Here is a 23,066-nt window from a genome sequence, read left to right as displayed (position 1 = left end):
AAAAAAAAAAAAAAAAAAAAAAAAAAAAAGAAAAGAGGAAGAAGCTATAATTATGGTAACGATTAAAAGAATTTCCAAATGAAGTAAATAACTATTTTGTGCACTGCTCCTTTAAACCAGAAGTCAAAAGTTAATTAAACAGCAGCATGTTACTGAGTCAGAAGACAGCAAGTCCCCGTGCAGTCGGGAAGGAGACTGGAGTCGCTTTGGATGAATCTAAACCCCAGCACTCCCGTCCCTCCTTGGTGCCCTCCTGCCATTTCTCTGCAGCTGCTGTTTGATGGAGGGAGGGAAGAAGAGCTCATCTGTCTCCATTTCTTTACTTGCCAAAGCCTGGAGTTGCACAGTTTCAAAGCATGAGCGATGGAAAGGCAACTGTCTCCAGGGGTTTCTCACCCCCCGAAGATGCTCAGGAAAACATCACAAATCTGATTTTCATGATGTTGCGAGGGAAAGCTGTGGAAAGGTGGTGTCAGGAGGCTGCTGTGGAGAAGCAAAAAGGGGTTTTGGGGCGGCTGCATGCCTCTGACAGCATGGACCCTTCCTCTCCTTCTGCAGCTGCCTGCTGGGCACCCCAAAATACCTGCTGGCAACTAGCAGCTCAGGGGTGAGCTGATGAGAGCAATCCCTAGCTGGAGGCAGCTGGAGACATTATTCATCAAGCACTTTATGGACATAATAGCAGAGGTGCTGAGGAGCATCCCTGGGTTCCTGGCTCCCAGACGGAGCTGCTGGCCCCACGCCGATGGTGGCTCTGGCAGTGATCCAACTGCAGACGGGGACCCACGGGTGCCCACGGGGCAATGGGAAAAGCAAAACTTCCCTTGAGAGAGCAACAAGCTCCTGTGCAGTGAGTAACCACAGTTTACTGTCGTCTGTGCCAGTATCTGACAGGCACCAGGGTGGCTGGCAAAATACACCCATATCTAGGAGGGTCCCTCCATCAACAAAACATCCTGGTCAACTGACACGGGAGACTGCTGAGGGGTCTGAGAGAATTACTGGGGATGTCTGACTTTGCTGCACAGCCCGGAGAGCATCAATCAGCTGCGCTGGTGGCTTCTGCACCGCTTCCAGGTCAGAAGGATGATTAATTGGCGACAGGAATCCCAAGGACTGTAGGATAATGCACAAAACCATCACTGCTCCTTCTTAACGCCCCTCCCCGAGACACCCGGGCTGCTGTAAGGGAAGTGGAGGCAGCGGAGGAGCCACAAGCTTCAAGTTCCCCCCACCCCAACTTGCAGGTCAAGGCTGGTGTCCTACCCCCCACTGCCAATGGACAAGCAACGCACTAATGGCTGTGCAAAACCAGGGCACGCAGTCCCTGCCCCTGAGCGCTCACGGTTCGTGATTGCGCCGGGATTTCACGAGCCGAGAGGGTGGGAGTGTCCCCGGGTGCTGCTGGAATAGAGGTTCCCAAATTAGGTGGCCTCATTCCAGCCAGGAAGCTGCGGGGTCATCGCTCCGTGTGTGGGGTACGTGAATTTGGGAGCGGTGCCCTCTAAGATGTGTGGGCACATGCGAGGATCAAACCCTGGAGGAAGCAGCTGCCCCAGGGGATGCACGTGTGACGTGTCCCTCTTTGGGGACAACCACGTGTCACCTGCTGGCACCCGGTGCTCCCCCTCCTCTTCACCAGCCAACACAGACCAACCATCCCCCCTTCACCACTTCCCTGACAACAGGGCTGTTTGCTAGGGCTATGGCAGGCTGGATTATGTGGATTATTTAAGTGCCTAGATGCATCTTCTTGTGTCGTGAGGGCTGGTTTAGGAGCACCTGCGTGCGTCTGTATGTAGCAGCAGCTAAGAGCAACCTGTGACATCTATGTATCTCGAGGTCCCCTCCCCTCTTTCCCTTTGGGAGTGCAGTAGGGCCCCTCCTTCATTCAGTCACATCTCTGCCTCCGAGCATCCTGGCTGATGACAGGCCGAGCAGAGGCAGGACCACAAGATCCAGCCTGCCACCCACGTGAAAACCCACTCGCTGCAGCACGCTCGTGGCAAACGCGTTCGCTTCCCTGCCTACACCCTCTGCTTGGCAAGCAGGTCCCCAGCACCCGCTCGACACCCAGCCTACGGCAGGACCGGCGCCCGGCCCCAAGCGCTGCCTGCCGTAGGCTGCACATATGCCCCCCGTCATCACTCGCTCCCGCGCAAGAGCAGAGCAGGCAGGCGGGGAGGACCTCGTCCCCATCTCTCTGCTGCCTGGGGCAACATCAGCTCTGCTTCGCTAACCTCATCCCCCCCTGAGTCATCTGCATCCCCCCCAAAACCAACCGCTGCTGCCAAGAAACTTCTTCTTCTGCCCCAAAGGTTGCGTGGCTGCACGTCCCCTGCGAGTGATGCTGTGAACGGCAAGTCCCAGCTGATGGGAACAGGAGAGCCACCCTCCCAGACACTGGCCTGGGGACAACCTTCAAAGCCATGTGAATCCCCTGTATTTTTCCCTTCCAGTGCAGAGTGTGACGCTTGGGAAGATGACAGGTAGGTTGATTAGCTTCAGTGACAATCTAAGACCCTCATGGAGATGCACCGCAGGTGGGATGTCACCACCACGTTGCCCTTTGGCAGCCACCCCCCTTTTTGGCCAAAAAACACACAGAGAGGAGAAAGTGTCTGGGAGCAAAGAGAAGGAAACGTGTCAGAACAGGCTCAGAGGAGGAACAGAAAGCGCTGGGGCAGCTAAACTGAAGTCTCAAGGGTAGAACAGGTTCTGACCGTTGCTCAAGTACCAGAGTCCATCAAGACACTTCAATTCACTGAGTTAGGAAACACTGAACACAGCAACACGGATACTGAAAGGTGACAGACCAGAGGGTAGAGCCAGACCAATCTCCTGCCCAAAGTGTCATCAAACATCTTCACCTTGAGCCCCTGCAAGCAAGGGCACTGCGGAGATCACAGAATTGTGGAATCATTCAGGTTGGAAAAGACCTTTAAAAATATCGAATCCAACCATAAACCAAACACTGCCAAGTCCACCACTAAACCACGTCCCTAAGTGTCATGTCTACACATCTTTTAAATCCCTCCAGGGATGGTGACTCAACCACTTCCATGGGCAGCCTGTTCCAGTGCTTGGTAACCCTTTTGGGGAAGAAATCTTTCCTAATACCCAATTTAAACCTCGCCTGGCACAACTTGAGGCCATTTCCTCTTGCACCTATCACCTGTTACTTGGACTGTATGATGGGGCTGCCCTGGTATTTTCCATTTAGACAAACCCATTCTCCCAGCCTGTATCTTGGTGCTGTATGCCCAGACCCCCCAGACACATGGGGAGCAGCCTCCTTCCCTGCACCCAGTGACCACGTTGGTGGCTGCAGTGCTCCCAGGGTGGGATGGCTCACCTGGCTGACTGCTTGGAGACCAGGTCTGGGCAGCGTGGGAGCTGGGCTGATGGTGGGATGAGCACACATAGCTGGTCCATCAACTCAAAACATCTTGGCCAGCAGACCAGCTCATGGAGAATGGGCACAGCTTGCTCTGTTTTGATTTTGGACACCTCGCTGCTAACCAGAGGGTGAGGGACATGGCCTCAACACCAGGAAGGGTCATCAGCTATAAAATACAGCTCTGCAGTGACCACTCAAGAGCAGTAGCAGATTCCGTCCAGCATTGCTGACACCCCAAAAAGCCATCGCTCTTGTCCTCCACCAGCACTACCATCTCCAATGCTTGATGGCTTCCAGGCTGAGGACAGGTTCAGCTCCTTGCTTGCTGAGTGATGGTCTGCAGAGCTGTGGACCTTACAGACCAGGGACCAAGTACTTGTACCTTCATGGTTGGGTTCAGCTTTGGGCCCCTCACCCCAAAAAGGCCATTGAATGACTCGAGCGTGGCCAGAGAAGGGCAACGGAGCTGGGGCAGGGTCTGGAGCACAGGTCTGCTGGGGAGCGGCTGGGGGAACTGGGGGGGTTCAGTCTGGAGAAGAGGAGGCTGAGGGGAGACCTCCTGGCCCTCTGCAACTCCCTGCCAGGAGGGGGCAGAGAGGGGGGATGAGTCTCTGGAGCCAAGGCCCCAGCGCCAGGCCCCGAGGGAATGGCCTCAAGCTGCCCAGGGCAGGGTCAGGCTGGCTCTGAGGAAGGATTTCTGTGCAGAAGGGGCTGTTGGGCGTTGGAATGGGCTGCCCAGGGCAGGGGGGAGTCCCCGGGATCCCTGGAGGGGTTGAAGAGTCGGGCTGAGCCAGCGCTGAGGGATCTGGTGGAGTTGGGAACCGTCAGGGTGAGGTTCATGGTTGGGCTGGAGGAGCTTCAAGGGCTTTTCCAACTGAGATGTGATTCTGTGATACTTTGAATTTATAGAGGGTCCAGGAAATCTCTATCTGCTGTTCAGAGCTGAATAAAAGACTATGGTTGAACTTGATGATCTTAAAGGCCTTTTTCAATCTAAGTGTCTCTATGAATCTATGTTGTCCTCACTCTCAGTCCTGTTTGCTGTTGTATTTGTGCATTTTCTTTATGGGTATGAGGACACAACTCTGCTCACACGTTCACTTTCTGTACTATGACTTTTTTTAAGCTACAGAATTAGCAAGATATTGTAGCAATGGGGCACTGGCAAAGTGGGTGACTCCTAGAAATGTTCTCTGACAGCTACATGCAACACTGTAGGGCATGAGGAGCAAGACAACAGATGCCCCCGTCTACCACTGCTGAAAGGCTGAAGTGTAATAAAGGCCAACGAGCTTTTCTCAGTCCATCAGTAAGAGAAAAGCAAACAACATCAAAGGTGTCCCCTGGCAGGATGAGGGCCAGGGTGCCAAGTCCCAGTACACTGCACAGCCAACAGAGGAGCAAGTTTCTGAAGGCAATTCCCGAGTACAAACCTAATCCCTGCCCTGGCTAGAACAGTGTATTTGTTTGCTTCACTGTTGTAACCTTATTAAGACTTTTGCTCTCTTTATCTTTGAGTAAACAAAAGGGCATGTTTTGCTAGCTTTGCATGGGAAGAAACATGTTACCCTGCATAAGTCAAACATATGCTGAGGACACACAATCCTCTTCAGGTGTTGCAAACCTACAGAGACAAGAGTGTTGTACTTGCTGCCCATCAACCCAGCACAGATCAGGGTGCTCCTGCAGGTTAAAACATGCAATTATTTCATTATCAAGCTCGGTTTGGATAGTGAGTGCAACAGGGTCATCTCCAGTGGTAGTCAGTGAGCTGTTGCACAACAGTGTAGGGCAGGGAGAGTCAGGAAACCCTCACTCTGTTCATGACAAGTCTTGCTGTTGTTTCTTCCACCTCAATTCCCTGCTGACCTGGGGAAGAGCTTCACCATCTTATTCATCTGCTCTCTAACTAGGCAGCTCATAACTGGGGCAAATGTCGGCAAAATCCAGCAAGCCGTGTCACACACACACATGCTGACATACGGTTTAGTAGCTGCAGATCTGCCTGTAGGGAGTAGCTGGGACTGAGTCTCTTCTGAGGATGAGCAACACATCAGAAAGCCCTTCCCAGGACAGGAGGGTCTTCACAAGCCAGCACTGGGCTTGTCCCAGAGCCACAGCCCTTGGTGGGATCCTCACATGAGTCCACGGGACAGTCCTTCCTCCTTCAGGCTGCCCTGCTGTCACCAACATCTCTACTTTTCCTGTGATACTGGGTGTTTGGTCACCAGCACATCTTGCTGGTGCCACCTGAGCATGACTGAGAGGAAAGCATTTCTCGAGAGCTGGCAGGTGCAGGGGGAGAGCCACGAATGTGGACTGTTGTGCGTGGAAAGAAGTACGCTGATTTATTCCTTCTCTTCAGCTCTAGGACAACATAAGAGATTTTTCTTTTTCAGGACAAGGAGGTTATATAGGTGAGTATTTCTCCTGCGTGGCACTGCTTGCTCTCCTTCTCTCCATCCTCATAGACAAACAACATAGTTTTCTGGCAGAGACTCGCATGGGGAGGGTGTAGCAGGCCTGAGCACTCAGCATCTCTCTGGGTGGAGAAGAAACAGAAGGGTGGCTGCAGGCTGGCAAACAGCTTTGCTGGTCCAAGGACCTCTCTGTTCACTCACAGGGGAATCCAGGCAGCACAGCGACACCAAAATGCCAGAGTCCGTAACATCTCTCCCGTACGGACAGTCCCAATGCCTGGGATTTCTGCTCTGCAGGATATTCCATAACAAGGTCTCTGACTGTACGTGTCCATCACTGACCTGTGATCCACACCATCACCTTGTCCCCTGGTGCCACCCACATCGCACCTCCAGGTCTTGGTGCCTCTCCAAGCGACCCAGGGTGCACACCAGGGACACGGCGGGTGCTCACCCAAGGACAGGGCTGCGGGGCACCACCAGCCAGGCCAGGGACCTCCTTCTCTTTTTGCAAGGACAGACAGGAGACTGACTCCTAGACACACAAGGCTCCAGTAAGACCATGTGTTGCCTACCTTCTCCAGGGAACCTGTCGTGCCGTTGCTTTATGGCAGCACTACAGCTGACAGAGAGGCTGGGCAGAGCTCCTGTCCCCCAGGCAAGGTGACAACAGGAGACACTCACCCTGGTTGAAGTGCTACCTGTGCTTGGCACTGAGCTGCCTCTTCTTCTGGACACGTACTGGCATAAGTAGGTTCTTGCTGCTCTGCCAGAAAGAGCCTGACTCTTAATTCAAATATCTGGGATAAGTTACTGTTGCTCCCGCAGTAAAACCAAGACCTTCTGCCCCTGTGCAGAGACTTGCCCCCAGGAACTTGCTCTCCATGGGGAGTTTAAGTGCCCTGGCACTACACCAGAGGTGGGAGCACAGGAAAATTCCACCATACATTGATATAAGAAGTAATACTGTTATCCCCAGGTTATATACTGGGAGCAGAGGACCAAGACACTCATCCAGCAGATGCCAGGAACCAAATTCTTAACTCTGTAGCTGTGCTTCAACAGGCTTACTACTGAAACTGGAGTTGCTGGCACTCCTGCCAAACCTTGTGCTTTTCTTTCTCTTTTCTTGCTTGCAGACCTTACATCCAAATCAGACCCTTGTACCTGCACCCCACCTTCTCAGCTCTGGACAAGCCTGTTAAAGAGCAGACCCTCATCTCCTCTGCACATATTCCCTTCTGAGTAGGCAGAAAACACAGGCTGTACTTCCATCTGACAACCAAAACCTGCACCATCAGATCACGCTCAAGCGAAATCAATTACACAGGGGAAAGGAAGGAGCTGGAGCCCTCACGCAAGAAGCTGTTGGTCTGCAGCTTTGAAAACCAGCTGCTGGTTTCTGTCCTTTCAGAGCTTCCAGGCCCCGTCTCCACTGCAAAGACATTGTGCAACCCACCAGTTTTGCAACTGCTGCCTGACTCAACCGCAGAGCCAGGGCTTCACCCTGTCCCACCACGCCTGGAGCAGCTCTGGCCTCCTGCCCACCCCCTCTCCCCAGCCCACACCAAGGCTACCTTTACTCCTGGCACACTAAAGCTTGGCTTAAAGTTGCAGCTCAAGCTCTGCAGGATGGGCTGAGAAAACAGTTATGGTGATGCAGTGGATGGGAAGGACCACGTGACCCTCAGATGGCTCCACACCCAAACCCATCACTTAGGATGCTTCTGGATCACCATCACTGGTGTAAATCCAGAGCAACATCTTCAGAACACTCCAGACTTGCCCTGCAAAGGCTGGAGAAGTCCAACAACATCTCCTCAAACCTTGGCTAACACCAGCCAACACTGTTAAGAGAGAGCTGAAGACGAACCAAGCCTGAACCAAGTCTCAAAGCCTGGGTCTAGGTTGAGTCAAAGACAAGGAGAGCACAAAGCAAATTGTTACATGAACTTCACCTACCCATATTTAAACCTGATGCCGTAATAGAGTTACACCTAATTATGCCACAAAACCAGATGAAAGTACCTCAGGCAAGATCATCACATTACTCCTCCGGGAAAGACTTTGCCCCATTTTGGCATCAGGAACAGGCAGTGCCTTTACAGGGATGGGTTGGGGAAGCTGTGCCCTGGAGGGTGTTGCTGAATTAAGTCCCTGCCCAGATAAACACCTCCAAGTCAGAGGGAGAATTTAAAAATAATAACGCTAAAACCTTAGCAAACAGTAACAGTTCGAGGGCTTTGCTTTGGAATAAAAGATTAATAGATGTATTGATTGACTCAAGGGGCTGGGACAAAGGCTGACAGCCGTGTTTATTTTTTAGCATCTGTCTGTGGACTTACTGTGCTTGTGTCCGAGCAAATATTGCGTTAAGGAAGCTTATGAACTAACACATGAAGAGTGGTTGGGTCATCTCCAGCTCAGCCCACAGGTTGCCTGAACGTGTTGCCACCAAAATGCATTAGCAGGAGTTACAACAGCTTAACATTTAGGAGTAGATGGGGCTGAAGATGTGTTTAGATGACTCGGCAAAGCTCCTCAATGTGTTGACCCCAGTGTGATGCTTGTGGAAAAGGTTCCCTGAAGATGGACACTATAAACCTTGCAGCTCAGAGCAAGACAGTGTGAGTGAGCTGGTGCCACAAAAAGCAGCTATTGTGGGATGTTGGGAAGGACTGGACTTAGGGCATGGGATGCTGTGGCAAAGCAAGTGGCAGAGATGGAGCAGCGACGTGATCTTCCAGCAAAAGACCAAGGTAAAGTGCAGAGCTGTACAACCCCTGCTGACAGACCCAAAAATGCTCCTGTTCAGTGCTGCACACACCTAATTCTGGAGAATTTAGGAAAAACCTCAGCAGTGCGGCAGCTCGGGCACTGCTGCATAATTTGGCTGTTGCCTGGGTTTTGGCACCTTCTGCTACTACCTGAGGACCCTGCTGGGCAAGAGGTGGGTCACTACTTCTGCTACAAGAGAAGCCTGCATGCAAGAAGGCTCAAAGAAACACAAAGGGGTTTTGGAAAAGCATCCTTCAAGACCTAACGCATCTTGCAGAGCTCCACCACTGTCAATGATGAATGTGTTGCACCCATCAGACCTCCCTGCTTCCAGTTCTTGACACAAGGAACCAGATCCCTTCTGAAGCCACCTCTTCCCACTGCCTCCCTGGCGTGCGAAGCCTCCAAACCCCGAGGCATGCAAAAACCACACGGAAGAACCTCCCAAAAAATAATCCCTGGAGAGGTTTAACAGACCAATTGCAACTACATTCATGGTTCTTCTCACCCTGCCTCCCTGTTAAGCCTTTCCCAAGGGGCTTGGTCACCCTGACACAGCTCTGCTCTGCAGCGTAGGGATCCAGCTCTCAGAGAAGCTGAACCTCACAAACTCCCATGGCAGTAGGAGCCGGGGCTTCAAAGACGGGGGACAGGATGGGCATGATGTTCAGAGCGGGTGGAGAAGCTGAGACCCTTCTGCTAAATCCCCATGTGGCAGAGCAGGCAGCGCTGCCTGAAAGGATGGACACTGGAGAAGCAGGGACCAGGGTGTTACAGCAATATACCCCGAGCCGTGTTGCATATCACTGTCGGTTTGAAACACCACCTAAAAAAAATGCTTATTACAGGAGAGGGAAAAACCCAGAAGCCTTAAGTGACCATTTTAAAGCTTTCAGCTATTTAATTGTGGCTTTCCACACACTGATAGAGAAGCCAGCGCCCTCACCGCAAGAAGCGTCTCCTCCCCAAGTACTCTCTGCATCCCTTATATCTAGGAAGATGCCAAGTCTCTTGGAGAGAGACCTCCTGAACGCTCTGAAGCGAAGGAGGACGTCCAGCCTTGTAGGCGAGAACGTGGCTGTCACCCAAGGTGACAGAGGGAACGGGTGGGCAGAGGAGCTCTTGAACCCCACTGAGAAGATGCTTTGCTCCTCCTCTCCCAAGGATGGCTTGCAAGCATCACTGGCTGCTTTTAAAAACAGTTCTAGCCACACTGCATCTTCACACAAAACCAGTGATAGATCTCCAGCCACAGTGCTCTGCAGGCTCTCTGAGTGTCTGAGCCTTGGGCTGGACTCTGCATCATCCACTGCTCCCATCACAGCCTGGCAGGGTCTCCAGAGGGGAAGAGCTACCCAGCCCTCCTGGAAAACATTGAAGACTGGGCATCTAAACCCCCTCATCACCACCAGTTTCACTCCTCTATGTGTTGCAGAAGGGAATGTTTTCAGACATGCCCTGAAGACTGTAGATCGCAGTCCTGCTTCCAAAAATGATGCTTGTGCTTTGGGGCCCAATCTCTTTTTCTCCCGGTAAACCCCCAGCTCACTTCTGGACTTGGCTGAAGTCCCCTAACTCACTTCTGGACTTGCCTCAAGCCGCTCAGCTCACTTTTGGACATGAAACATCATCTCCCCGCTTGCTTTAGGAACTCTTGAAACATGAACTGCAAATCTAGATGGAACTACATGAAATAAAAGGGGCTCTCTTTGATAACGCACATTTTTTTCTCTTACAGCTTGGCTGTTTTTCCCCCCTCTCCAGCTACCAGGTCTTTAAAATCCCACAGGACTAGAGAGAAAAAAAAAAAAAAGAAAAAAAAAGGCAGGCAGGAAATAAAAAAGCAGGTAGGGGAAAGAAAGAAAAAAAGTTTTCTATGGCCTAGATGAACCTAGCCCCTCTATAACCATGGAAAAGTAGTATTTTCTAGCAGAATGGGGGGGACCATGCTGTGAAGAGCGGCCGTGGGTGGCCGTGCCCAGAGCTTCCCATGGGTACTTACTGGTGCTTGTGCTAGTGCCAATGGTGTTGATGGTTGTGGGGACGGAGGAGGAGGAGTAGAGGGGCAGATGGCCATTCTCGCACGCCAGGTTTTTGTCCTGCCAGCTGGAAGCGCTGACGCTTATGCCCGAGTCTCGAGAATTTTGCCATCCGTTGAGTTTGTCGTCGGAGTTTTGTCTTTGGTGATAGTAGTGCGTCTGCCCGTAGTCCACCGAATCCGACCGACCTCTGTTCTGGTTGCCAAAGCCACCCGACGTGCGGTCCTCCAGGTGGTTGAGCCACATGGCCAGGGCGCTCCTGTCCTCTAAGGAGGTGGCGGGGTGTATCAAGGCGTAGGACAGCAGCTGCCTGCTCTCCTCGATGTGTTGGTTGTGTTCGATCGAGTGGGCCAGGATTTTAGGCAAGAGTTTCATGTATTCGACTTTTGCCTCAATATTTCCAGGCTTCAGTAAAGGCAGGTGGGTTAACAATAGGGAAATCACTTTATCCTTGGATTCCTGTTGCCATTGGTTAATGATTCCTGTTGAAGGAATAGGAAAAAAAAAAGAAGAGAATTGAGAAATCGGCAAACACGGCTAATAAAGAAATAAATAGACCCTGGCAGAGTAAATATGACACACCAAAGGGATGCCTGTGTGTGCGATGCCACTGCTTGAGCATCTCCCAGTCAGGGGGGTCACCACTCTCTGAAAATCAAGGTCACAGCAAGACATGCTGAACTGAACACCCAGAGTTACCAGATGCTCCCGAAAATCCCTATAAAAGCCAAATTACACCCACCTCTACAGCCACATAGCTCCACTGCTGTTGTCCTAATGTTAATCTAAGTCACAATCTGGCCCAAATTTTCTGTATTGTTGCAGATTCCGCAAGACACTAGACAAAAGCACTTTGTGGATAAACCTTTTAAAAGCACTGGTTGGAAAATCAAAGGGTCAAGACTCAAATGAACTAACACAGGCAAGAGCTACAGAAGGCGAAGAGAAGAAGCATCCCAGCAGGAGGGCAATAACCAAACTGGGGTGTTGGCCCCCCCCGCCAGCCTGGAGCGATAAGCTGCCCCAAAGGTATTGAAAGAAGGGCTCAGCTGAAGCAGCCACAGAGCTATTGTTCCTCTGTTAGCTTGTGGCAGATAGGAGAGGTTTTAGAAGACCAGTAAAAAAAGCAAACATAGGATTTAGCTTTAAAAATATGCAAAAGGAAAAGTCGGGGAATTACAAACTCGTCACTTAACTCCAACTCCTGGAAAACTGATGGAACAAATAATGAAACAACCTATTTGTGAGCACTTAGAAGATAACAAGATGATAAGTGACTGCTGACACTGATTTGTCAAGAACAATTTAATTTCCTCCCTCAACAGAGTAACTGGCCTGTGAATAGCTGGAGAAGCAGTCAGCACCGTATATCTTGATATTCATTAGGTGTTGCCACACATGGCTTCCTCAGCAGCACACCAGAGAAACACGCTCAGGCGAAACTGCTCTAATGTGGGCACACAACTCATCAGAAAACCATACGGAGAGAGTCGTTACTGGTGATTCACCGTCAGACTGGGAGGATGTGCTGAGCAAGGGGACTCGGCCCGGCCGTGACACTACCCAGTATGTCATCGGTGTTCCGGGTGCTGTGCTAAATGTATTCGATGTGCAGGTATCACGCTAGGAGAAATGAAAACACTCCAGAAAACTGGATTAGAAGTCAAGCAGTGTTGAGACCTGGAGAAAAGTGGGGAAAAAATAGCTGCATTAAGTAGGTGCAAACATCTGCATGCTGGTGGGAACAAATCACTGTGCAGTACCAGGTGGGGAAGAGCCCGAGGTCGGGAAGCATCACAGGCTGAACATCAGTCAAAATGCCATGTTGCACATAAAAACTGCATCAGCCAGCCTGTCATCTGTCTGAGAGGTGAAGACTGGCGTTGACAAGCTGCTCTCCATGTCTCCTGGGGATCGTAGTAATAGGTTTGAACTGCAGCAAAGGTGAACGAGGTTGGACATGAAGAAACCACCTCCCACAGGTAGGGCTAGTGATGCGCAGAGAGGTTGCTTACAGATGTGAAATCTCCATCACTGGAGGCTTTTCTGAGCAGTTTATACAAACACCAGACAAGGATGGCTCAGGATATACCTAGACCACCCGACTGATGCTTCCCAGCCCTGGGTCAGTCCCTCTTCCAGCATTTATGAAACCTGTCTATGAAGCCTTCAAACTTTCTGTCTTCTAGCAGGATGTGCCTAAGGGCGCCACAACTGAACCATCTGGTGCAAAAGGACTTCCTTCTGTCTGCTTTAAACCCACTTCCCAAAACTTCACTAGGTGAAATGCCCTGAGCTCTCAAGTTATTAAAAAGACCCCAAAACTTTATGTTCTTCCTCCCTGTCTGCTGTCTCCTATCCATACTGTAGAGGAAGCTGCTCTAAATTATTGATTATCCCTATATCCTTCATGTGTTTTTGAGCTAGGGTAACCAAACCCACACCAGTGAAATGAAGATCTGGATGTCCATCTGTAGGATCACCCATCAGGTTTGCTCTTGGGCCACCCAGCAGCTAACCCAACCCTTCCACCACCCCCTGACCCAGAAGACAGCTATTACAGTAGAATCCTTTCCCAATTGGGACCAAACCCTGCATGTCGGTTCCCCAACACAACTGCTGTGGTGAGAAGCACTCATCCCTTCAGCTTTGTCTTCCCAGTTTCAAGGCAAGCAACCATTTTAATAGGAAGCCACTAGATGGCTTGCTGGAAACGCCAACGGCTCTCGCTGGAACTTTCTGCAGTGGTATTTACTTCTCCACAGACCCACCTCTCCTCCCAAGCCGCTTCCCGACCCGGGCGATGGCGTGCCTGAGCCATCTCATACTGTTGTGCTGAGAGGTGCAAGGGACATGGTGTGCTAGAGTTTTGGTGGAGAAGGAACTGCTTCGTTTGCAGCAGAAGCGAGTTTTGGTACTCTGGGCATGCTCCTGTGCCCACAAGGATGCTGTGAGGTTGTTCTGGTGCTAAAAAATGGGATTTGGAAAAGCAACATTCAACCTAAGTGAAGTTGTCAAAAATACGCTGGCATAGCAGGACTCAAGGTCTACCAGAGCATCTCGTATTTTCCATGTGCAGATGTAACTGGTACAGGCAAAACCTTCTGTCATGCTTAATCTGATTTCTCCATCCCCTCTCTCTCCCTGCCTCTCAGCCAGCTGCCTGGCGGGTTGAAAACCCATCGTATTTTCTCCCTTCCTCCTGCAGAGGGATGTCACCCATCCCCTTATCACCCCCACATTTTATCATTGCCGTTGGGGCGATTCAGCAGCACTTTCAGGCTGGCACCAACAAACCCCAGCCCAGCACTGCCTGTGGGGAGACGCTGAGTGATGTTGCAGCAGCTCAGATAAACAGAGAAATCAAAAGATCATTAAAAGAACGCATGCAATGCATTGCTAAAAGAAGTGGGTATCACTTGCACATAGAAACTAGGTAGCAAAATACACGCAGAAAAAAAAGAGCCTGGTGCAAACTGGGTGCAGGGGAGGAGGAGGAGGAGGATAGGGGAGGCAGGTGGCGGTGGCCGGGCTCCTCTTCTTTGCAGTGTGGGGCTGAGCGTGAAGGTCACCACTGGAGAAACACAGGATGGTGCCAGAGCCCCTTTTTGGGAAACTTGCCTTGGGCCTCCAAGAGATTTGGGTGTTTGAAACAACAACCCCAAAAGTTGGAGCATTAGTCCGAAAGCCTACGGCTGGCAAGGGGCCAGGTGCCCTTCCTTGCCCTGTCAGGAGCTGCTCTTCTTCTCAGACAGCACCAGGATGTGCAAAATTAAACAAAAATGGAAAATAATTAGATCTGAAAGAGGTTTGGCTCTCTCCGAGACGGGGGAGAAGGTCAGGCTTAATCCTATCTGCCAGAAAACAGAGGGATCTGGAGAGGGCAGCATGGGAGGAAAGCTGGAGCTGCCTCTGGGCAAGGGGACAGGGGCTGGCCACCCCCTGAAACCCCTCTCCACCCTCTCCCTGAATGCAGGAGCCCCCCTTCAGCTCCATACCTGCTGCCATGCACTCCCAGACATCTGGGATGTCTCACCCTTCACTGCCACAACAAGCCCCCCTGGGTCAGCCACGGTTAGGATGGGTCCTGGGTTTGGGCTCCCACATCCCGGGGTCCCAGCACGCTACCCGTGGTTGTGCAGGGGGTCGCAGGCACTAATCACATTAAAGCCTCATTAGTTCCCTCGTGTGCTGCTTCAAGGATGCCTGATGCTTTCTGTCACAAGGCTTTTGCTGCTGTAAGGGCTGGCAAGACTACTGATATCTGCCGCAGGCAAATCTGAGCATAAAGCCCCAAAGTTAGAAACTCCACCTTGCTGCTTTGAAACTCCCCCAAATCCCTGTCCTGCCCGTTGCTGTCACTGCAGAGACATCTCCTTTTGGAGATGAGCTAAAATAACAACTGATCATGAGCACCCTAAGGAGCCAGCTCCCATCCCAGCCCTGTGACCCCTGTACTGGGAAGGGATGGGAGCTGCTGGGAAGGAGAAAAATCCTGATTTTTATTACAAGAGTCTTTCTCGGGTGAGAGGCTGAATGAAGGTGGGATATGAAACTACTTTCTAATTTAGGATTACCTATCTGATGTAATTTTGCTACCACACAGCACAGCTGATGCATGCACAGGGTGCCTACGTATAAATATAGCACCGAATATAGCCGGGTCCTGCTTCCAAGGCTGAAACCTGTGCTGTGCTATCAATAGGTTAAATACTATCCCCGAAACTGGGGCTTTCTGGCTTGAGAAAGAGGTGATGTTTGTCTGTTTACTAAGCGTTCATCAGATCTTTCTGTCACAAATGTGCTTAATCACTTCTCGATCCCTGCAAACTGTTAATTGCCTTTGTGTCCGGTGCTGCCGGATCCACCTCTAACGCCGCACTGCGTGAAGGACCTTCTTGCCTTTACTTTGAACCTGCCTCCAGATAGATTGTTCTTTCAACCGCCAGCAAGGCACGTGGAGCTCCTGAAGCTTTTCATGGTGTACTTGGGGAAGAGTTGCAGTTTTCCAAAGGTAAAGCCAGTCTGGATGGACAAAGGCAGGGATACACACAGTCCCTGCGGATGCCCGCAAAGAACAACTCGGGCGGCACCCTGGTGCCTGCATTTAGAAACCTAACTGACTGTTTTTTTCTTCTATTTTTGATTTTTGCAAACAGATCTCTGACTCCTACCTCGAAAACACTGACCCTGCCGGGAGGGATGGCTGGGAGGAGCTGTCAGCACAGGCACACGAATGCGTGTGCCTCACCACGTGAGATGTCTCCAAGGAACAATGGCAATGTGGGAGACCTCTGAAGTGCTTAAAAAGACCCCAAAAAAACAACCAACCTCAACCAAGATAAACCTTTTCATTTTGAAAGCAGAAATTGGGTTATCCTCCTGTTGTCATATACAACTTACCACATTTCACAAGTGAAGCAGACAAATATGTAGACTGGGGTTTCAATGAAGCAGGCGAGATGAATGATGTGTAATTTATGAGCTAGGCAACAGCTTATTATGAGTAACAAGGACAACAATTAAAGACTGGAAGTGTTTTAAAAACTGCCCAAGGATTTTCCAAGTGACAAAGACTACGTTCAAATAGTAGGCTTGGTATCGTTGCTCCACAATGTAAGTCAGTGCATTTAAGGGCTCCAGTTGTCAGCAAATTGCTCTTAAATTACTGTTTTATTATGCCTTTGTTTTCAGTTTAACAACATTTTCCATTAAAAGTTCTCAAAAGCCCATTCAGATAATTTGTTCAAGCAAGAAATGATTAAGAGTTAGATGTGCACATCTGAAGAGCACCCATCAAACAGAGCATCTTCACAGCAAGGGCTGAATGGATCAGCACTCTCAGATGAACTTGGGCAGAAAAACCAGGAGTTTGTACCAAAAATTAAGGCTGGGATCCCTGATCTTGCAAAGGGACATGCTGCAGCATTAGGGATTGGAGGGAGGAACTGGGTGCTCCTGAACGGCAACCAAGCTCTCCTAGGGATGGACAACACTGAGGTTTTCATGTCTTGGACGGCCAACAGCAAAACAGAAATACAATCTGTTCTTAGGCAGCTTGCAACTGCTTCAAGTGAGCCTGAAATCAGCGTCCCTGGCGCAAGCAATGGCTATTTCTGGGTTTGGAGGAAGGTTTTGCAGGAGGCCTTTTTCAGCAGCTCCCAGAAGAGGTTCCCATTGTTCACCGTTTCCTGCATTACCGATGCAGCACCAGCTCTGGGTGATGGGCAGAGCTGCTTGGAGACACCCAGTTTTACAGTAGAGGCAGAAAAATCAGTGCCTGGGCTCCTCCTGCTGCATGAAGACCCAGAAGCACGTCAGTACCTGCCGGGTCCTCCATACATGCATACAAGATGCTGCACTTCCATCCCCATCCAAACCATCAGAATCTGCGGTAACCGAGGTCATCGCCAGAGTCTGCCCCGGTATCTAACACCGATTACAGCCACCTGGGTGTCTTCACCAGGGCAAAAAGGGTCAAGAAACCTGACCCTGCATACAAACGCAGCCCCCCAAATGTCATCCATCTCCCAGTGAACAGCCACCAAGAGACAAACTCCAACCCTACATCTACCGGCTGTTTTTTTTCCAATGTCTCCCAAGCACTTCAGTTTGCCTTCACTTCCAGTTTAATTTAGTTGCTTTAAGCCTGAATTTGTCTGGCTTCAGCTTCCAGATAAATTCCAGTCGGAATTAAAGAGCTCCTTGATGTCCTGCACTTTCTCAAATGAAGGTGCTCAGGCATCAGCACTCACATCACCTTCTGCTCCTGTTACTGGTACGCTCAGCAGAAACTCAATGTCCTGTCTCTAACGTGTCATGGCTCTATGCTCATTCATCTTGAGCCCACGGCAACACTTCTGCTGGCTCTATGCCTTCCAGCGCCCATGTGAATCAGGTCTTATTCGGCTTGGTGAAAAGCACGAGTGGGGTGGAGAGATCATGCCCCATCTCACACAGGGTGCTTTGCGGTGAAGTTAAAGCAGAAGAGCAAAAAACGAAGAGATTTCAAACCCCAGGTCTGAATTTGCACCGAGTGTTATCGACCAAGGGCAGGTTGCTGCTAGTCCCAGCCTTCCTGCAACTGGATTTACTGGTCTGTGAGATGGTCCAACTCCCCACCACCCTTCACACAAATCTCTCCAATGCTGCCGTGGACATGAACCTCTGCCCTGGCTCCCACTGCAGCAGCTCAACTCAAGGTAAACTACAGCGTGTTTCCAGATGAAGGGATTTAGATTATTATTTGCAGCAATTAGCACCTACACACTGAACTATTCACAATACTTTGTTTGGGTGAATTTACATAATTTTCCTCCTAAATCAGCCTCACTCAAAAGACCAACACTGAAGAAAACAAAGTGAGAACCCTGCTGGAAACCCTCTCTGTACCCCATTCAGAGCACATCAGTACCCTTGCTGTTAAACCTGGCAGATTTCTCCCTCCATGAGAGGCCAAATAATAAGAATTTCAGCATGTGCCTCTTTGCTGTTGCAAATTAAAAGGAAAAAAATCTCAACGATAAAGGTTATTTCAGACCTGCCGATTGCACAAGATGGAGATGAGAGCTGACACTGAAATGCCGATGAACCTGCTCCTCGTCTCACCCCAATCTGATGCAAAACCACGTTTAACACAGGCAAGAAGACACCGGTGATGTTTCTAGGCGCCTCTGCGGGCCAGGAGGCTGCAGCGTGGTGTGTAAACCCCATCAACCTCCCCCTGCTACGTTCAAATGGGTTTGAATTTATGCCTGCGCTAGAGCTGACCTCGGCACGGAGCAGGAGGACCTAATCCTATACGTCTGAAGGCAACAGGAGCCGTGCCAAACAGCATCAGCGCCGGCTGAATCTGGCACCCGTGGCTTCCTGGCACCTCCCGTGTCTCTGTGCTGCAGCAGCCAGGAAAGGCCAGCTCTGCATCCCAGGGATAGGTTCTTCCCAGGTCCTCAGAATCACTAATCCTGGTGGCTAACGCAGGATCTGACAGAAGAAAAGCCAAGAAAACTTCTCAAATGTGTTTTTTTTCTTTTTTTGCTTTTGCTCCCTCCCAAGCAGGTCTAACAGCTCAGCTTGGGGAGAAACCTGGGGAGTAGTGGCCAAGCTCTCGCCCTGTAACAAGCCTTGGCAAAAGCCAGGTCTGCAGACAAGGCCCTGGACACCAGGAGAGCTCAGGAACTGCTATTTGTGGCAACTGGGGCTCAGTGCTTTCCCAAAGCACCCACCCTAAAAGCTACAAACCTCTGGGTCCAAGGTGGCTGTGCAGCTCAGCACTACCTCAGCATCTTCGGTCTATAAAAGATATAAAAAGGCAATCACTGAATTCCCCCTTTCCCTAGCTGGTCAGCTCCTGTATGTATTTAGTGCAGATGACCTCTTTGAAGGACAGAAGGACCTTTTGTTCATCAGCACCCATAACTCACCTTGCCCCCTGGCTCCGCGACGGTGCCAAGGAGCACCAGGGCTTGACAGAAAATTTGCTGGTGATGTGCAACAACCTATCGGTTCACAGAGAGCTGGCTCTCCTCCGTGTTTCCAGCAGCTACATCACATTCTAAGAGGCTAAAAATACATTAAGTACTTTCCTAATGTTTCTTTTCCACCCAAGCAGTTGCTGCAGAGAAGCTCTGAGCAGGAGGGGAGGTGAACAGACCAGTGTGGATGCAGGAAAGCAATGCCATAAAAATGGAGCAATAGGCACAGCACGTCACGCAAAAGGAGGTGGCCGGGGAAGTCCCTGCTGCAGGCACTACTCGTCCCTTGGAAAAACAAAACCAGCCATACAGCCAGCAAAAGCAAAGTGTTTCTGATCATACTGCAGGATTCAGCACTGACAGGAGCACAGAGGACTTCGAGGAGCATCTTCTCCATTTTTAATGACCACGATTAAGAAGCTCTGTGTAAATTAACTACTCAATATCTCTTTGACTTGTTAAACGTAACAGTGCGGATTTAATCATTGAAAACAATTCTGTTCAAAAGACACAACCTTCTTTCAACCATCCCTAACATCCCCCTGCGTGCAACAGGCAAGTTCTTCAACAGCCATTGCCAAGGCTGCATGGACAAGTTTGCCGGCACAGCTGGGTTGCAAAAGGCTCGTTGGCCATCATTGGCCTTATTTTTTGTGCTTCATAAAAGGTGTGTCCCTGCTGGGCAGTGCTCTGAAACAAAGGCAGCCTGATGCAGAGGTGAGGTGGACGTGGATGAGCACCTGGGAGCTGGCTGCTGCATCGTGAATGCACTTCACTTTTGAAGAACAGCCAATTTCTTGCAACTCTTCTTGAGAAGGCAGGCTAAGGAGCGGGCAACTGTATGACATGTAGCTTCTGGGGGAAAAAAAAACCCCAACAAACCAACAAAAAAACCCTGGGGGGAATAAGACACAAGCTCTACTCAACTCGTTGCCCTTTTAAAGGCAGTTCTGCTTGGGCAGCAAGTTCAGCTGTTTATTACTGGCATCTCCCCTCTGCATCAAGCTCTCCAAAGCAATGGCAGCCCCATCAAGTGTCCATTTGTAGCATCAATCCCTTCCTTGTGTGGTGGAAATGACTGGAAAGGATGTCCCCAGGTTGAGCAGCTCAAGCTGGGACTGCTCGATCTCACAGCAGGGACAGCATTAGCATGAGCTGGCAATTTTGGCATTGAAGCCAGCCTCAAAGACAAGCCTCAATCTTCTCATCCTGTTACCCCAAACAAGCTAATGAAACCCCGCCAGCAGACCGAGCTGCAGGGCAGGCAGCTCAACGCTCCCCATCCAAGTTGTAAATTCAAAAGGGACCAAAATGCCCGTTATTTTGGTCAGAAGCAGAACAAACTGGGACATCCCTCAACAAAACATCCCTTAATTCATGCTGAGAGTCACAAGAACAGAAGCGCCTGCCTCTACCGTGCTGCAAGCGAGTAGAAAGAGAAGAGATTTTCGCATTTTTTACACTGTTTTCCCCCTCTACCTCACGAGCTTGCCAGAGCTCCAGTTATTAGGAGGCTGTTTGTACAAACCCAGAAGCAATATATTTTTAGCACTGGAGAATCGCATGGCACGATCATTAAGCATGCTTCTGCAGACAGCAACAAGAGCAGGGATTTTTCCTTCTCTAAATTGGCTGCAGCCACTACAGTTTTCAGCCCAAAGCAGAAGGAGCGGGAATCTTTTTCCATGACATATTTAATACCAAGCTGAAGTACACTCAATTTTCATGCTGTGCATCTGATGGGAGGTTTTATGGATTTGTTTTCTAGGCCAGATTTGATGCACACTTTTGCTACAGAGCGTAATACCATGTATTATCACAACACTCCCTAGCAACATGACTTTTAATTTAGTGCAGAGCTTTGCAACGTTGAGAGCATTTCACTGACTCAGAGCAAAGACAACACGCTGGGAAACCTTATCAAAAACCCCATAGGTGCCAAGGGAACATACACCACATGTATGACAGCACTGGAGCTCCTCAACGCCACGTGGCTGAGGAGAACACTTTGGGAAAGACTAATTTGCTTCACTGATTTCACAATCTGCAGTCCAGCCGGCGTGGTCTCGTGGAGTGATGACTCCACCAATGACAGCTGGTGCCAATGGGTGTGAAAAAAGAGTGAAAATCCCACAAGTTCTGTCCGAGTACTCAGCACTTGGATAGAAAAATGTGGGAAATAGTTCAGCGTCAGAAATAAGAATGCAGAGCCAGATGGGGCATCAGCAAGGATGAGGTACCACCTCCTTGTTTCTCACCTGAAGGCCAGGAGGAGGACATGCTTGGTAGACAAACCAACCTTCTACAAGAGTGTCCTGAAGAGCGAAGCCAACCTGACACCGGACAAGGACTCACAGTGCCGGTTCCTTTTTACTTGACAAGCTCCTGGGTGTCAGGGGCATCACGCTCTCAAGCCTCAGATGGGGAGAATGGTCTTATTAAAGCACAGGATAATAGTGCCTGGGACACACCATAGTATAAGCAAAACTGGAAAAGTACCATCAACGGTGTGGACACCATCAGTTGAGGTGTTTCTCCACCTTGACCGACTGGTGCAGGAGAGGAGCAGAAAGCAGGAGCTTACAGGGTGGGTGAAAAAAAGCTATCGCAGCAGAACTGACACCAAAATGCTGTTTCTTTTGGACAGCGGAGCAGAGGGGAGTCCATCAGCCCTTGCGCATGCAATATGGAGACAGAAATATCAAAGCAGTCATGCCAGAGCTGATGGACAAAGATATCCCGACGAGATCCTGGGTCAAGTGGCTTTTGTTGGCTGCTGTGCAAAGTTAGCTGAGCTTAGCCGGCCCACAGAGGCAGCTCAGCCCAGGGCAATGGGATGGGTCAGTGAAGATTAAAGGTCTAATTAAACAGGGGGCTACAGATTGCTTCCAGAAGTCCCATTGCTTCTTTGAGCTCGTGAGCTCAGCAACAGCAAAACACTGCTGGTTTTACTCCTTCTGGGACATGGGGGTACAGGTGGGAAATGAGTTCACTGCCTGCTTTCACTTACATTGAGGTTATATTGCTCATATGTGTCCACACGCCCTCAAATCCAGATTTTCAGTGGAATTTCCTAGGACACAGGAAGCCAAAGAAATAAAACATGCGATTTCTGTATCTCTTCTTTGAGCCTAATCCATAAAAACGCCCAAATGTTCCTGGCTTTCAGCGAGGAGACTAAAGGCACAACCACAGGCACGGAGGAAATACTCCTCTGACTTCTTAATTTCAATTGCAAAAAGCCTTTTAGCAAAAGCTCAATTGAAATGCAGATAAGTTTCTTCAAAGGCTAAAAAAAAAAGATAATAAAAAAATTATCTGAATGTCATAACTGTGTTGCCTAACATGGATAAAGGATTTAGAAGGGGGAAAAATAATACTAAAAATAAGTTATGAAGGGTATGTAAGGTATTGATATACAGCACATGGTTTAAACTGTTAATCATTGAATAGATTCCAGTATAAAAATAAAGAGACTGAAGCTGCACATAATGGAGGAGTTGCTCTATTTATAAACTTCTCTGTGCAAAGGGCAGGCGAGGGCCGGGACAAGCAGGCAGCGGAGGCAGAGAGCCACTGCTACAGAGCCTATATTCTGAGGGAAAATAAACAGATTTTTTTATTATTATTATTATCGGGTTTTTTAAGCGTTGTCAACAAAATCAAACCGAGCTGTCCAAGAGCCTGTGTGCCCCAGCCATGTGAGCAGCATTTACAGCTCCTGCATGTGACAGCTCTCCCAATTTAGCCAGTAACTGACTCCCTCTGACCTGTAATAACACCGCTCCTAAATTAGAGCCCTCAATTTGACTTGGCTTCGGTCCTTCCCTCCCAGCGACATAAAGCATCCTTTTTCCCCCCCCTCCCCGAACATTCATAATCCCGTCCTTTCGCACTGCCAACTCAAACTCACATTTAGCCTTTTCCTTTTTTTTTTTTTTTTTTTTTTTTTTTT

General features: G+C 49.8%; 1 protein-coding gene across 1 annotated transcript in view; it reads right to left on the bottom strand.

Annotated features, from left to right (window-relative positions):
- The window catches only part of SAMD4A (sterile alpha motif domain containing 4A), a 102,335-nt gene that overhangs the window by 27,645 nt on the left and 51,624 nt on the right, over positions 1-23,066 (bottom strand). Inside the window, 1 exon segment of the mRNA XM_026850006.1 lies at positions 10,601-11,119. Coding sequence (XP_026705807.1) covers positions 10,601-11,119 — 519 coding nt within the window.

Source organism: Athene cunicularia, assembly GCF_003259725.1.
Source record: "Athene cunicularia isolate RWA chromosome 5 unlocalized genomic scaffold, athCun1 chr5_part1, whole genome shotgun sequence".
Lineage (NCBI taxonomy): Eukaryota > Metazoa > Chordata > Aves > Strigiformes > Strigidae > Athene > Athene cunicularia.
The sequence above is the reverse complement of the archived record's forward strand: the minus strand, read 5'-3'. Positions and strand labels throughout refer to the sequence as shown.